The sequence below is a fragment of the Hydra vulgaris genome, chromosome 10 (assembly GCF_038396675.1).
Source record: "Hydra vulgaris chromosome 10, alternate assembly HydraT2T_AEP".
Taxonomy (NCBI): domain Eukaryota; kingdom Metazoa; phylum Cnidaria; class Hydrozoa; order Anthoathecata; family Hydridae; genus Hydra; species Hydra vulgaris.
Window position 1 is genome coordinate 13,405,051 of NC_088929.1, and position 17,450 is coordinate 13,422,500.

At 27.3% G+C, this 17,450-nt stretch overlaps 1 protein-coding gene across 2 annotated transcripts in view; it reads left to right on the forward strand.

Annotated features, from left to right (window-relative positions):
* Window positions 1-17,450, forward strand: part of LOC105845772 (uncharacterized) — a 104,479-nt gene that overhangs the window by 56,466 nt on the left and 30,563 nt on the right. For both annotated transcript variants that reach the window (XM_065807292.1, XM_065807293.1), the window contains exon 6: window positions 10,900-11,022. In XM_065807292.1, coding sequence (XP_065663364.1) covers window positions 10,900-11,022 — 123 coding nt within the window. The remainder of the gene's footprint in view (window positions 1-10,899; window positions 11,023-17,450) is intronic.

Genomic DNA, 17,450 nt, shown 5'->3' on the forward strand with positions numbered 1-17,450 from the left:
ATACGAGCCAAGAATGTATATTAAACAAAAAATCTGAATTGATTGCTAAATGCAGACATGAAAATAAATTTTTCCTGAAAAACTATAATTATAAGTGAGGTCAAAAATAATTATATTAAATCCCTCCTTTAAAAAAATAATAATAAAAAAAAAAGAAAGCAAAAGTAAACAATTCTAAAGAATTCTTTTTATAATAGTATCAGCAAATTTCACAAATATGTGAAAATTTACATTAGCTCAGGGTAAAAATATATGAAATCATCCAAAAGTAATAATTTTCGACACCCTTACGTCTCAGAATTTGTTTATTTTTACACCACTTGCAGTCCATATCAAAAAAATAATAACTGCGAAAATTTTAGTTAAAAATACCAATGGGTTCCAAAGATATCGTCACTTGAAATAATGCTGACTCAGCATTTTAGTGATTTTCTGAAGCGACTACAAAGCAACTTTGACATACAGTATCTTCATAATGGCTTGGGGAAGTTTCCTAAAATTTGGTACTCTAATAGATTTTAACTAAAGGAATCCAAAAAAAGCACCCTCAAGACTCGATTATCTCAAGAAATGCCTCATTTGTCCAATTTTGTTCAAAATTATTGACTTGTAAATTAGTGATTTTTGGAGGTAAAATAAAGACTGTGTCCCAAAATCCGAGTAAAAAGTTTAATTGTATATCATTATTTCATCTTAGGTCTACTGAAAAAAATTAGATTCATCAATTGTCCCTCTAATACATGATCAAAATTTGCATTTAAAAATGGTGTCTTTTTAGAAAAATTTAAATTTTGTAACAAAAGCAATTAAAATATTTTGTAAAACATTTATTTGAATAAAACATCAAATAGTGTCATTTATTGACTAGTTTAGGATATTTATAGGCGTGGGGGCCTCCCACGGGAGGCCCCACGCCGCCCCCCATCTCCCTAGATTTTTTTTTATTTTTTTTTTTACATAAAATGAATAAATAATAGTTGATTGTTAAAATACATTTTAAAAACATATTTTTTCAGTTTAAGTTTGAGAAACAGTTTATTTGCGTTACTTCAAATCGATAAATACTTACCTCTTATTTCAAAGATCTTTTTACGATTTTAAGTCATAAATTTTAAAACCAAAGATATTAAAACGTTTTTAAAACATTTTGACAATCAAAATCTTTATGTAGTTTTAGACTAATATAGTCATTGACATAATAAGATGGGAGTGATTTGTGATTTATTTATACATAATTAATTTTTTTTTGTAACCAACAGTTTATATTCTTCAAATCTAAATCAGATATGTTGTATGTACGACCTGATATTGTTCGCGGTGTAGAAATTAGGCATATAACTTCAGAATTGAGCACCCAACACTCATCAGTTCTCATTGGCCAAAAGAAGTTTTTACCTGGTCCATGTGGATGCATGAATCTGACTTTTATATCAAGCTCACTTACATCTTCAGCAATCCCTACCCACCAAAATCATAAAAACATGCAATATAATCCATTTTTTTAATATTTTATGAAATATCTACATAATGTTTGCTTTTTGGAATGATATCAAATATTTCAGTGCATGCATTAGTACTTATTTTTTTATAACTTATAGTGTTTGGAGCAATTGGAATAAAATGATGATACATCCTTGTGCCAGGAACTGTTCTTCCACCTAAATATCTTATTTCTAATTGTGCTCGTGTTTGATCAATTTCTTCTTTTGAAAATAACTTAAAATAAATTCCATTTATCTTGGCTTTACAAAAGGAGTACATTAAATTAACATCTAAAATCTGCCCAGTAGTTATTTGTTTTAGACTTTCTTGACATACTACTCTTTTAACAGTCCCACTAATACCATCACAGGGGGATTTACCATGACTGGTAGCAAAAAATACCCATTCAGCATTTAAATCAAAGTCTTAACTGTGATGACAAAGATTGATAAAATTTTTAAATTGTGCTGCACAACCATCGGAAAAGTATTTCACACTTGATACATCAGGTAGATTTTCTTTGATATATCTAGTTATATCTTCCTGAGTCTTGTAAATAAATCCTGTGTCATGATCAACATCTTCTGAAAGGTAACAAAAAGATGTTAGAGAAGTTTGTTCTCTATAAAATAAAGTACAATTGTATAAAGTGAGCATTGACTTTTGCTCCAGTGATAACTTTGAACCTCATCCTGAACAACATATTGATAGTTTTCAGCAAAATCTCCTAAAATTAAGCATTCGTTTTGGTTAAGATTTTTTTTACAGTTTTTTAAGTATCTACTTTGTGTTTTTGCAATATATGAATGAGTGGTAAGGTTGTCAATGCTGTCACATAATAAATCATTAAATTCATCTAGTGGCAATGACTGTGAAAGTAGTGTTGTACGATCGGTACTCTGCCATTGCTTAAATACTACATCTTCTTCATGCTCATGGTCCATAAACTCCTGCACTAAAAAACTTTTTAACACTTCAATACCAGGGCATTGGTTACATCGATGCAACATTTATTCTGCATTTTCAAGAGAGCAAACAATCAATGCCATGAAATCTTTATAACTTTTATTCCACCTAATGGCATCAATGAGAAATTTTGTATTTTGTTGATGTATGCAAACACATACATTGTGGGTACCTGACGCATTAGTTGTAATACACCATTTAGGTTTAAGAGTACAAAATTTTGACAAACTGACTTTGACGTTAGGGTAGTCTTTTTTAAATGCAACATGTAATTCATTAAGATTGAGTAGCAAAAATTTTTTTTGAACATGTTGGTTTTTCTTAATACTTACATAATCTTTTTTTCCTGGCATCATTCTTGAAAATTCATCACTTTGATAAAAGTTAATCACTAAATTAACTGTTTCTAGTGAAAGTGGGTTTCCAGTTTTTTTTCCGGGTAATGATAGAATTCCTTTCTCATTTTTAACTTTTCTTGCTGTTCGAACAAGGTACTCAGACACTTCAAAGTAGCTTGATATCTTTTTACGTGTCCATGATTTTGGTGCGAGTGTTAACATTTGCACCTTATGGCAATAAGAGTCAGTCTCTGAAATTTTATTTTTTATTTCATACATTAAAATGTCTAGATCATGGTCATTGTTAATGTTGTTGTTTAAAATGGGGCTTTTTATTTCTGTTGTTAAAAAAGTTTCTTTAATATCATATGCTAATGAGACCATTTTTGCAACTCTGTCAATAGTGTTCTCAAACTTTTGTTTTGCTACAGACAATTTGCTGTGTTTTGAAAGACTTTTTAGTTTGACTGGTGAAATTCCAAGCAATTCTATAGTGGTATCTAACTTAATTTTTTTCTCACTTTTGGATTCCCATTCCTCCTGTGAATTTAAATCTTCATCAGTTTCCATTGCTTTTTTGTAACATTTAATGCAGAATTTCCAACCTGGGGTTACATAAACATTATTTTTTTGCAAATAGTTTGCCATGTCTATGGAAATCTTTATTTTACCTAAAAAACAAATTTAGTTTTACGTGGTTAAAATAACTGAAATTATCAAACATTTTATAAATAATAAATTGTTTTCTTTTAATTTTCATATCAATTCTGTTGTAAATAAGGTAAGATTACCTTTTAAAGCAATTTTTTTACTTTCCTTGTGTGTTCCAAAAGGATTGCAACACTTTGTAATTTTTCTCTCAAAATATTTTCCATAGAATTGCTCATGATAACAACATATAATTCTTATTGAACTATATTTTTCCTTTAAATTTGCTCGCCATATTATTTCTTCTTGTTTTTTACAAGGAAGATCTTTAAATTGAACAAAACCTTGTTTTCTTGAAAATCCAGTTTTGTGGCAATGAATGTTAAGACTTTTTCCAATGTCACATTTCTCCATATTAATTATTTTTATTATTTATTACCTAACAAAATAATATAAAAACTATAAAATTAAAAGTAATTCTTTAAGAAAATACAAACAAGTAAATACCTTTAAAAAGAACAAAACAAAACTTATGTTTGTTTTTTATATAAAAGGAGGTTTTAAGTCATCAATTTGAAATAATGAAAATTTTTTTTTTTTCAAAATTAAAATTAAATTGTATGTTTTTGCATTATTTATTCATTTTATGTAAAAAAAAAAATAAAAAAAAATCTAGGGAGATGGGGGGCGGCGTGGGGCCTCCCGTGGGAGGCCCCCACGCCTATAAATATCCTAAACTAGTCAATAAATGACACTATTTGATGTTTTATTCAAATAAATGTTTTACAAAATATTTTAATTGCTTTTGTTACAAAATTTAAATTTTTCTAAAAAGACACCATTTTTAAATGCAAATTTTGATCACGTATTAGAGAGACAATTGATGAATCTAATTTTTTTCAGTAGACCTAAGATGAAATAATGATATACAATTAAACTTTTTACTCGGATTTTGGGACACAGTCTTTATTTTACCTCCAAAAATCACTAATTTACAAGTCAATAATTTTGAACAAAATTGGACAAATGAGGCATTTCTTGAGATAATCGAGTCTTGAGGGTGCTTTTTTTGGATTCCTCAAGTTTCGATTATCTCAAGAAATGCCTCATTTGTCCAATTTTGTTCAAAATTATTGACTTGTAAATTAGTGATTTTTGGAGGTAAAATAAAGACTGTGTTCCTCAAGAAAATCACTAAAATGCTGAGTCAGCATTATTTCAAGTGACGATATCTCTGGAACCCATTGGTATTTTTAACTAAAATTTTCGCAGTTATTATTTTTTTGATATGGACTGCAAGTGGTGTAAAAATAAACAAATTCTGAGACGTTAGGGTGTCATGGTCTGGATGATTTCATATATTTTTAGCCCTCAGACATTTACAACTTCCTGTAATATAATTTTTGGTATAATTTAAAGTTTTATCAATTTGAACATTCATTTTTGATGAGTCTTAATTGATAAAACACAATGTAAAATAAAAAAAAGTTATTTTCTACTAATTATATATATATATATATATATATATATATATATATATATATATATATATATATATATATAAATATATATATATATATATACAGGGCTGGTGATGAAGCGAGCGCGATCGCGCTCCGCTCATAAAACGCGCTCGTAAACGGTATTTTCAAACGTTCTAGGCGCGATAAACAACGCTCGTTCAGCTTATAACGAGCGTATAAAATAACGCTCGTCCAATAGTTCGGGATTATTTTTTTATTTTCATAAAATATTTAAAAAAGATTTTTTATTAAAGATATACTATTATCAAAGCACGAATATAAAATATAAAAAGCACTACGTCGTTCTCTTTTGCACTAACGTAATGAATGAGCAGTTTGAAGTCGTTAATAGTCACTAATTTCTATTATCGAATGTGCACGTGGAAACACAATGTGAATACAAAAATGCGCAAATAAAATAAGAATAGAAAATTAGAAAACCACTATAAGAAAATTAAAACTTTATTTTTAATCTATTTAGAGTATTTTTAATCTTGTGAAAATATCAAGTAAGATTTATTTGATTTATTGTTTGTAATATTCCACACATCGTTTATAATAAAAATAAATATTAATAATAGAGTAATTTTTAAAATTAGTTTTTGTTTATAGTATAGGTTTTTTTTATTAACTATTATTTATTTTAACTCAAATTTAAAACGATTCTGTTGTTTAGAATGTTCGCAATCACATTCGAAAAGGAAACAAAGTTTCCTTTTCGAGTCAACATTTATTAAATGGAAAGTTATTATTCTAATTTATTATTATTTCAAATTATTCTTGTGTTATTTTTTTAAGGTTAAAAAAACGTAATTTAAAAAAGAAATTTTAGAAAAAAATTAAATAATTAATTTGAATAAAAAATATCAAAAAATATAAAAACCACTAACCGTTAATTAAGTTTACCGCGTAACATTTTAAAATGCATATATCAAAACAACGAATCAAAACACTAAATTATACTTCAATACTAAATCAATAAGAAGTTGCGTTTTTGTTTGATATTATTTTTTTATTAATATAAATAGTTAAAAATAAAATCGCGATCTGACAATATACAAGAAGTTTGGAAGTATAAAAATCTACTTCGTTGAAGTAGTTTCATGAGTGTGATACTAATTCAAACATTTTTTGACGAAAGAATTATGTAACCAATAAAAAAAGATATAAAAAAATAAAAAGCTTTTTATGAGCATCGCCTTCAGCAATTTTCATGATCGCGCTCGCCGACGTTATTTTGAGCGCACATAATCACGCTCGATGAAAACATTTTCTAATTTTACGAGGGCGATTTAACACGCTTGACGATTTTCTTCATCACAAGCCCTGTATATATATATATATATATATATATATATATATATATATATATATATATATATATATATATATATATATATATATATATATATATATATATATATGTATATATATATATATATATTTATATATATTTGTATATATGTATATATATATATTCATATATATATATATCAAGCTTTCGCATAAAAAGCATGCAGTTGCATACCTTTACGCATATAATACTTTGTTTTGACATCTTGGCTACGGCTCTTTGCAAGTTTTGATAACTAGCGCTTTTTAAAAAGATGCAATAAAAACAAAGCAAACTTAAATTAAAATAAACAATTCATAAACTGACGAGAGATTAAAATCTATTCAAAAATAATACAAAAATTAAATTAAAAAAATAAAAATTGTAAAAAATAACAAAATAAATCCCTCCCATAAATTAATAGGTTAACCCTTAAACCATTAAGACTGTCTACTGACAATTAATGGAATACTATTCAAATTAAATAAAAACTTGGTTGGCCATTTTTTGTTTGTAAAATTTCCTACAAATGACAACAAGTTTGAACATGTTCTGACGCCTAGTTTGATTGTTTTGGTTATTCTTGTTGAGAATGCCAATTGACAACATTTAAGTTATTTCTATTTTTTGTTTTTTTGTTTTTTGTTATTCACCTTGTCAAGGCCGAGAAGGCCACTACAGATGAGGAGATTACTTGGTAGTGGTTATAACCCTCTCTCAACTCTACAGCTCCGAAACACGAACCTTGACAAACAAGGCCACTGCACAGAGAAACAAGTTGAGCGTGTTACTACCAGGGACGTGGTGGGGATGTGGTGATTGAACTTGGAACCTCTTGCTTATGAAGCAAGCGCTTTACCACTACCGCAAGTTTTGAATTTCATTGGTTTAAGGGCTAATATAAGGGCAGATCATAGTGAGATGGAGGGTTATAAGGGCATCTCCCCCATCCCATCAGCTTTTTATTTTTATTTTTAAGAAATTGATTTATTCAACACAACATGATGTTTAAAAGTAAATTAGGCTGTGAAATTTAATAAAATTTTGTAGTGCAAGTTTTGAATTTTACTAAAAAGTTAATAGGATACAGGGTGCGACAAATCAAAAATGTGTGCATGTTTGTTAAAAAAGAACTTTAGTTTTGCTTATGCAAGTGTTGGCGTTTGATTAAGGTTTTTCAAAACAAACGCATTACTTCAGCAATTTTTTTTCCAAATATATTTGTGATTGATAATTTTTTTTTTATTATAAAAAATATATATTTAAAATAGAAAACAATTAATTTCAGAGACTTGCCAAAATATAAATACTTTCTTCAACAGTGTTACTTTTAAGTAAAATAACTAAGTATGCTATTAAAAAAAGTAATTATGTTTTAGCATGATTCTTGCATTTGCTTACAAAAGCATGCAAAATTTTACTCAAAAGGAATGCTTTTGCAATTACTTCAAAAGAAAATATACTTAAACATAATGATTGCTTTCTTTTATTGAAGAAAGCGATCATAATGTTTAAGCAAGGTTTCTTTTAAGTAAACTTTTATTCATAGTATTCTGAAAATGAACGAACTTTTCAATTACTATGTATATATGTGTAGTGAGTGTGTATGTATATATATATATATATATATATATATATATATATATATATATATATATATATATATATATTTATATATATACACATATATTAGGTATCAGCAATTTTTTCTATTAAGTTGTTCAAATTGGAGTAGATGGTTTATAAGAAAATAAGAGTTAACTCAAAAAAAAAAGTTATAAAGTTAACTAGTAGCCATCTTATTCACAAAATAAGTTTGAAAAATCAACATAAATAAACCGCTCTTAAGGTGATGTTTTTTTCCAGCGGTATATTTTTCTGCATTAAGTTAAGGTTTTTAAGTTAAACAGATGATTTTCTAATTTTTTTTTCTAATTTAAAAGATATCTGAAATTTTTTTTGTTAACTGTCTATCTTTTGCTTTGTTTACATAAAATTGTTTAATTATATGGCTTTTATGTAAAACTACCCATTTTTACTGGACCCAAAAATGTCTAAAAAATTATATATATATAGGTATTTATATATGCATATATATATATATATAAATATATTAGGGGTATGACTAAAATTTTTTTTCAAGAATTTTTTATTCCCCCTGTCATCATGAGTGGAGAAGTTATATTTATAAACAATAAAATATAAGTTTTTTATGTTAATTTTTGAAAAATTACCCCCCAAGCTGAAAATAATTTTTCCTATCTTTTTAATGTTATCCTAATGAGTTATAAATAACATAATAGACATACAAAAATGGCTAAAAATGGTTTCGCTTCAGGCAAGAATAAGAAAGTTTGGGAATCAAATTTAGTGAGATTTGAAAAAGCTAAGACTTCAAGAATATGTGCTATTGTTAAAAGTATTAGTGAAATAAATAAAATGCCTTCAGAACAGCATATTATTGATCAATTTAAAAGTTCCTCATCAAATGTAAAAAGCAGAAAGGAGAGAGTTGGCTAAAGAAACTGAACTAATATGGAGAAAGCTGAATCTTCCAATTCTACAAGAGAAATCAGCATCAGAAAGAAAAATAGAAAATGTATTGAAAACACTTGACAAAAAAAGTCGAAAACCCGAAACTCAAAATTATACCCGATTGTTTAACAAAACTGATGAGAAAGGTGAATGGTTGTGTCAGGAAGATAAAGAATTTTATGGTCTGCAAATGTCAACAAATGGAAGAGTTGAACATTGAACACGATTGAAGATAATGAAGGTATTCATCCAAGAAAACTGATGTTGATAAAGAAACAAACGTCGATCAGCCAAGACCGAGATTTTGATGAATCAGCTAGTGAAGGAGGTTGTTCAGTAACTGAAGAGCAGTGTTCCAGCAGTGATACTGAAGCTAAAGATGTCGAAAGTTTGTCATCATCATCTAAAAGACAAAAAACCAATTTATCTGTAAATTTGGTGATTTCTCCAAAGAATAGTACCAAAAAAGCACATAAAGTCTGCAAAACTTTATCAAAAGATGGAATTTCTATTCCTACTCCAACTCATTGTGGTGTCTACAAAGATGTCATGAAAGAAAGAGAAAAGTTGAAAGCAAATTATATGGAGAACTTAAAAAATGAAAAGCGGTCTTTACACTTTGATGGAAAACACATAGAGAAAATGAAACATCAAGTAGTTGTTTTGAAAAATGAAAAGAGAGAGGTTAGACTTGCTGTTCTCAAGCTGATGAATGGAAAAGGTGAAACAGTATTTAATGGGTTAAAGCTTGTGCTGGATGAGTATGAGCTGTGGCTAGCCGTGAAAATGATTGCTGGATTGACCGGATATTTTAAATTATTGTTGGATCAATTTGAGCTGTGGCTAGCCATAAAAATGGTTGTATCTGACAAAACATATGTAAATATCGGAATAAGAATTGGTGTAGTAACACTGTTACATAAACATTTCAAAACCATAGGACTAGAAAAGCCTACATTTTTAGGATGCCACCACCATATATTAGATACTCTTCTAAAACATGTCATGAATAATCTTTTTGAAAGATCAACAACATAATTAAATCTTCATTACCCTTATGTGACAAGATTACGGCAAGAGAACAAGAACCTGAAGTTATTATTTTAGAATACTGGAGTTCTTTTGACAAAGGTGAATTGGACATGCTGGCGAGTTGACATGGACTTCCTGCATCACTTAATAGCTTGTTATTAAAAGTTTAAAAGCACAAGTATCTTTCTGAAAGTGAATTTCAAATCACTTCCTGCTATAAGCAATTCAAGATGGAACTTGAGAGTAATTTTTGTTCTACTTGCTTACATTCTAATACCAGACTATCAACAATCGAAATCTGCTCAATCAGCATGCAACTTCATCTGTGGTTTATGGGGTGATATATGGTTTGGTGATCACTACTTCAATCCTGCAGATTTTGTTAATCTATTAGAAGCATGCAATGATCATCCAAAAGCATTAAAATTGTTGAATACATTTTGGTCCACAGAGCCAACACCAATTCCAACATAACGGTCAAATATATGTGCAGAGTGTGCAGTAAAGGTGATGCAAGATTTAGTGCCTTTATGTCATAGCATAGAAAAAATTAACATTAAATACTTATTGCCAAATACACTGTAAAATAATTTTAATTATTCATGTTTATTGGTTTTCTATAAAGTACTGGAACATGTGTTGCAAAATTACATTTCTTATATTCCATAAATCTTGTTTTTAAATGAGGGGGGGGGGGGGTGAACTTTTTTGAGATAGTATAAATGTTTGATATTTTCTTGGTTTTTGCATAAAAACTCCACTAAATTGAGTATGGGAATACAGGGTTAAAAAATTGTCATACCCCTAATATATATATATATATATATATATATATATATGTGTGTGTGTGTGTGTGTGTGTGTGTGTGTGTGTGTGTGTGTGTGTGTGTGTGTGTGTGTGTGTGTGTGTGTGTGTGTGTGTGTGTGTGTGTGTGTGTGTGTGTGTGTGTGTATATATTTATGATACATGTGTAAAGAGAAAAGAGGTTGTATGCATATATGTAAACATATATACTGCTTAATTATACTATTGTATTTTGTAGGTTTTCTTGTAATTACAAAATCATTGATAGCTGATATTTCAGATGATAGCAATCTTTCTATTGGTTTGAATTTTATATTTTCTGGAAATAACATTGGATTCATAATTGGACCAAGTATTGCTGGTAATTCTCAAATAATGTGTTTGTTTTATTGATCATATAATCATAGTCTCATAATCAGGACAAATAGGGAAAAAAACTAAATAAAAAACTCTTGGGGATAGAATTTCTCAAGATCTAGCTCGATCTTATCAAATACTTTTTTAACAATTTGCTTGAATACTTTTTTAACAATTTCTATTAAATATTTATTATTTTTCTAAGCAAGCAATTTTAATAATATCATCACTTATTATGAACATAATGAGTTTTATCTTATTGTAAGACATATTAATGTTAATAAATGAATTAAGTATTTGAATCACAGTATTGTCTTCAGAATAAAATGTATGATAATATTATGTAAAGTTCCAAAGTAATAGTGTCCTCTCTCTCCATATCTGATTTACGTTTTCTATAAAAGGAACTCAAAGGTTTCTTTTTTGCAGTTGTGATGACTCACAAACTTTTTTTATTAAATAGTTAACTACTATTTTTTGCTGTAATTATTTTTTCATTGGAGTACAGAGCAAATACATACAAAATCAATTATATACTAATTTTTTATTCATTGTAGTGCTGAGCAAATGTGTACAAAATTAATAGTCTTGCATATAAAATTTGGCACCCCTAATATATTAACAACTTAGTACTTGTGGACACCAAAAAATTATATTTAGGCTTCTTTTTTTTTTATCAAAATTATGATATAATACGAAAATATAAAAATTTAAAATATTAAAATATGAAAAACAAGAAAAAAAAATATCTACTACGTCAGCAAGGCACACCTGCCAACCCGGCGCCCTATACAACGGCATAATTTGCATAACCCTTGTGCCAGCTCTAATGACTAATAACTTATATTTCATAACAAAGATGAGTTTAGCTTCAGGAGTTGCTCAAAAAAAATCAGCGTAAAAAAACGGTAATATACGTGAAATAAATAAAAAACAAGGTTACCTGAATTTTTGAAATGTCTGTTTGTTTTCTATTTTTTAATTTTAGACAATGTTTTTTTTTTTTTTTCACATTTATTTTTAATTGAAGACAATAACATTTTACTCGGATTTACTATTTTTCTGGTTACTACCACCGGTTACTGCCCACTTTACCTTCGGGCTACAAACCACCATCCCCCCCTTTGTAGGGGCCATGCATAATGTATATATACATATATATATTTATATATATATATATATATATATATATATATATATATATATATATATATATATATTTAAACAACTTTAAAATGTATTCTACACAATAGAGTGCTTAGTGTTATTAAAAGAACAGAGTAATTATATTTTAGTAGAAAATTACTTAACAAAAATTTTTTTCATTTTACACTGTGTTTCATCAACAAAGATTCACAGAAATTTCTGATGAATCTTTGTTGATAAAACACAGTGCAAAATGAAAAAAATTATTATTAAATGATTTTCTACTAATCATCAGGAAGAGAACTCTTCCTGATGATCCAGCAATGGTGAAACTTCAAGTAGAAGAAAAAGTTAGATAAGTGTTTTTAACTAATTTTTTATTGCTCTGTTCTTTAACAACATTGAACACTCTATTTGTAAAATACACTAACATAATTTATTTATATATATATATATATATATATATATATATATATATATATATATATATATATATATATATATATATATATATATATATATATATATATATAAAGATATCGATATAGATATAGATATAGATATCGATATAGATATAGATATAGATATATATAGAAATATATTTGTATATATACATTTATATATATGCACATATATATATATATAAATATATGTATATACATATATGGGCATTTCCATTTTTGTGCGTGATTTTTTATTTTTCTTTGCTTTAGCAATTAAAAGCTGGGACTTTATGCAATATGCATACTATTTTGATGATCTTTTAATTAACAATTATAACAAAAATATTTTTATCATATTTTAGGCTACCTGAATAAATTAGATATACATGTTTTTATAATTTTAATTTTTTGCGTAATAATATCGCTACATTTTGAAAAATATACAATAACTTTCAAAACGCCATACTCTAGCAAGAAGTAATTGATGACTGCCATTTCTCATCAAAAATATATTAAATATGAGTCATAGAAATATAATATTTCACTTAAAATACTCACAAGCAATATGTTTTCATAAAAATAACTACATGAAGTTAACAAATTTGCAACATCTGTGCATGACTTCTGTGCATGATCATTTATGAACTGCATTTAAACGATTGCTGTGACTCTATGATTCATAGTGCAATCCTGTAACTTTCTGGAAATCTTTATTAATGTTTAAATATTATTTAAAAAAAAAAGTATACCGCTGAAATTTATTTCTGAGAAACTAAAGCTTATTTATCTAGTAAGGATAATTCCATGTCAAATCAGCAGAAAAAAACAAAATGTCACCCCATGTTTTGGATTTTGCCAATTTTTTTTATATGTTATAGGGTATAGGAAAATTTAGAAAATCTGAAATTTGGAACCTCCAACCCCTTACAGTTCTTGAGATATTCAGGATTCAATTTTCTTATTTATGCTGACTCAGCATTTTTTGCAAAATACTTTTTTGTTATTAAATAGCAATATTTTATGAACCAAATGAGGTATCATCCTGAAATTTTGTAGATAGACAATCTTCCACATGGCGGATACAAATTTTAAATGGAAAATTTTTTTGACCACTATAATTACATAAAAATTAGATAATAAAGGCATATATTTTGGGGTATTTTGAGGGTCAAAATGGTGATGTCACCTTATTCATTTTTTTGGAGGAATTGTTATAACTTGCAATCTTGCAATATAGGTATCAAATATCACTATTAACAAAAAATATATTACTGCATTTTTCAACTTTTCTAAATGCAGCCTATAAGTAAAGCTTATATATATGCTGAATTTGTTGCTAAATTATTTATGACAAAACTAGCTATATCTTAATTTCATGTTGTAAAAAGATATTGTTAAAGTCTTTTTGAGGGCAATAATAGATTTATACTTTTTTTTTCTTTTTCTTGTACATGGGGAGGGCTCATGGTCTAAAGAGGAGGAGGGAGGGGGGTAATTAAGCATTTTACCAGACCCCCTTCTTTTTTTATTGTTAAAAATATAAAGAAAAGTGACTAGGAGAACTTTGTAGCCAAAGAGTGCCAATTACACATACTCACAGAAAGTTGTATCTTAACTGAATTTGAAAAAATAACATATAAATATAAAAAAAATAATGCATTAGAAGATTTTAAAAATTCTAAATTTCTAAAAATCTTTAATATTTTTTTCAATAATTTCTATATTTATACTATATATTTTTTTCATCTAACTCAATTTCTGAAATTTTATATATGTGACCATTTGTTGGAGATGGCGGTTTAATGGTACATAAACATGATTTGATGGGACCCAACACATATCTTCCTGTGCAGACCAAACAAAACTTGGGCTGGGACCATGTTGATGGGATCAAATTGAATTTTATAATCTCAATCTCTTTCATCTTTTTTGGTTATAATTCCAATCCACCAAAAATTGTCATACTTGCAAGCTACATAATCCATATGATTATAAATATCCTGCTGCACAACCATCTCATTTGGTATCTGCACAAGGTTAAACGTCTGAGAATCAGTTTATTGACTCATCCTTTTAAAAGAAATTGTATATTTATTAATTGGTATAAAATAGTGAAAGCATCTTGTTCCTGGTAAGATTCTTCTCATAGTAAACTGTTGTAATGATGGTCGAACTTTCTTTATTTCTATTTTATAAACCAAAATAAATTGAATGTTTTTTATATTGATTACACAAAATTCAAAAATCTTATCTATATCTAAAATCTGTCCAGTCATTGTCCTTTTTAAACTAGCTTGTGCAATAAGTCTTTTTACTGTACCCCCAATACCATCACAAGCAGCTTTACCATGGCTTGTGACAAAAAAAACCCATTCAGAATCAATATTAAAGTCTTCTTTGTGATGGCAAAGATTAATAAAAGTTCTCAAAGTTTTTATATTGTGCTGCACATCTATCAGTAAAGTTTTTAATATTAATTTGTAGAATTTTTGCTTTAATGTAATGGATAATGAGCAGTTGTATTTTATATACAAAGTATACATCATGTTCAACTTCATCAGAAAGAAATGAAGATATCAGTTTACCATTTGATTCATAGTATATAATAATAGGATGAAGTGTACATTTTCGTTTATTTCAGTGGTAACTTTGTCACCCTATATTATACACTCATTGTGATTTAAAAACTCTTTACAGTCTTTGAGGTACTTGGCCTGACTTTTAGTTATAAGTGAATGAGATGTAAGTTTATCTATTTTTTTGTATAAGGCCAATAACACCTTCAATATTGATTTTTTGATTGATCAGTGTAGTTCTATCAGTACCTTCCCATTGATTAATTGTTATTTCTTTTTCACTGTAGTCAAATTTTTCTATTAAGAATTCTTTTAAAGCAGTAATACCAGGACATAGTTGACATCAATGTAACATGCACTCTATATTATCCCGATTGCAAACAATCATTCCCATTAAATCCCTACAGTCTTTGTCAATTTTAAGAGCACCAGTTAACAACTTAACATTCTAATGATAGATACAGACACAAACATTGGGAGTGCCAGACAAGTTTGTGGTTACACACCATTATGGGAAAAGGCTGCAAAACTTTGAAAATCCAACATTTAATTTAGTGTTCAGATTTAAATGCTATATGGAGTTTTTTTAAATTAATCAAAATACTCCCATCATCAAATATTAGTCTTTTTTGCATGTATTGCCTGTACTCTATACTGACAAAACTTTTTTTTTCTAGGCATCATTTGTGTGTACTCGTCGCTTTGATGAAAGCTATAGACTAGATCAATGGTTTCATAAGCAAACGACTTTCCTTTTTTTGATGATGGTTCATACAAAATTCCATGTTTTTTTTTAGCTTTTCTAGCCTTTCATATAAGGTAACCTTATCTAACCTTACGTAACATCTACTGCATAATTTCCATTCAGGTACAACAGGAACATCTTGTGTTTTAAGATTTATTGCTATTGATAGCAATATTTTTACATTTCCTATAAAAAAAAAGAAACAATCATTTCTAAAAACTAATATCAACTAAGCGTCATTGTAAAGAACAAATAAGTATATTTATTAATTTATAAAACAATTAAATTTTAAATTTATAAAAATATTTGAATTTTCTTCTTAAAAAGGAATTTTGTTGTCTTATTATTTTTTTAGTTTATTTAATTACTATTGAAATCATTCTTATCATGAAAATAATATTAAAATTGCCTTTTACACTTTTCTTTCGATTTCCATGTTTTTTAAATTACAGCATTTCTGAAATTTTCTTTCAAATGCAACTCCAAAGTGTTCTCTGTGATAATAGCAAACTGTTGTAAACAATTTTCAACAATCAATTAAACCAGCTCTCCATATTAACTTGTGTTTTTCATCACTTAAAAATGTTGATAGGTCTAAAAGACTTTGTCTTCTTGTTAAACTTTGCTAGTGACAGTCAACATTACATTCTAATCCAATGGAACACTTTTACATATTTTCCAACTTTTAAATTTATTCAAAAAATCTAGTTTTCAAATATTTTACAAAATTAATATTTTTTAGAAATACCATTAACATTATTTAGTTTATGGTAAATTATTTATACATTTTATTATAATATCCATATAGTTGGATGTGCCATATTATGACTTCCTCTTATACATGATTAAAGGGTAAATAATTTTTATTTTATTTACAGCGGCCATATTCTCATCTCTCCGTTAAGCTTAACAGAGCGTTAGTCAAAAATTTCTTTTAAATTACATAAATAAAAAATTTATTTAAAATTATAATTTTTTAAATATAAATGTTTTATTTTGGTATAAGTTTTATTTTAACGACTTTATATAAATTTTCGTCATTTCTTTACTTAGAAATATTGTAATGAAATTTCAGACAAAAGCTCCGTTAAGCTTAACAGAGAGATGAAAATACGGCCGCAGATCATATAGTAATTATTTAACATTTATTTATTGGTTAAGTAAATGTAAAAATTCTGCAAAGTAACAGGAAACTAATATTTACAACATGAAATCAGAAGCAATAATATAATAAAGAGGAAATAAAAGGTTTTATATATAAAAGAAAAAAATATGTCTTTTATAAATACATTTGGATTACAGCCTAGTAAAGTTTCTATACTTAAAAAAATGTTGGTCTTTTACACAAAAAAAAAATTAGCTTCAATAAATAAAAATATTTTTTCTAATTATTGTTCCATAAGGCCTCTAAAATTATCACATTTGGAAAAATATTTAATTTGGAAAATTTAACTAATTTTATAATTAATATATATATATATTTTTTTTTTGGGAGGGGGTGTGAGACTGATTGCCCCCTCCC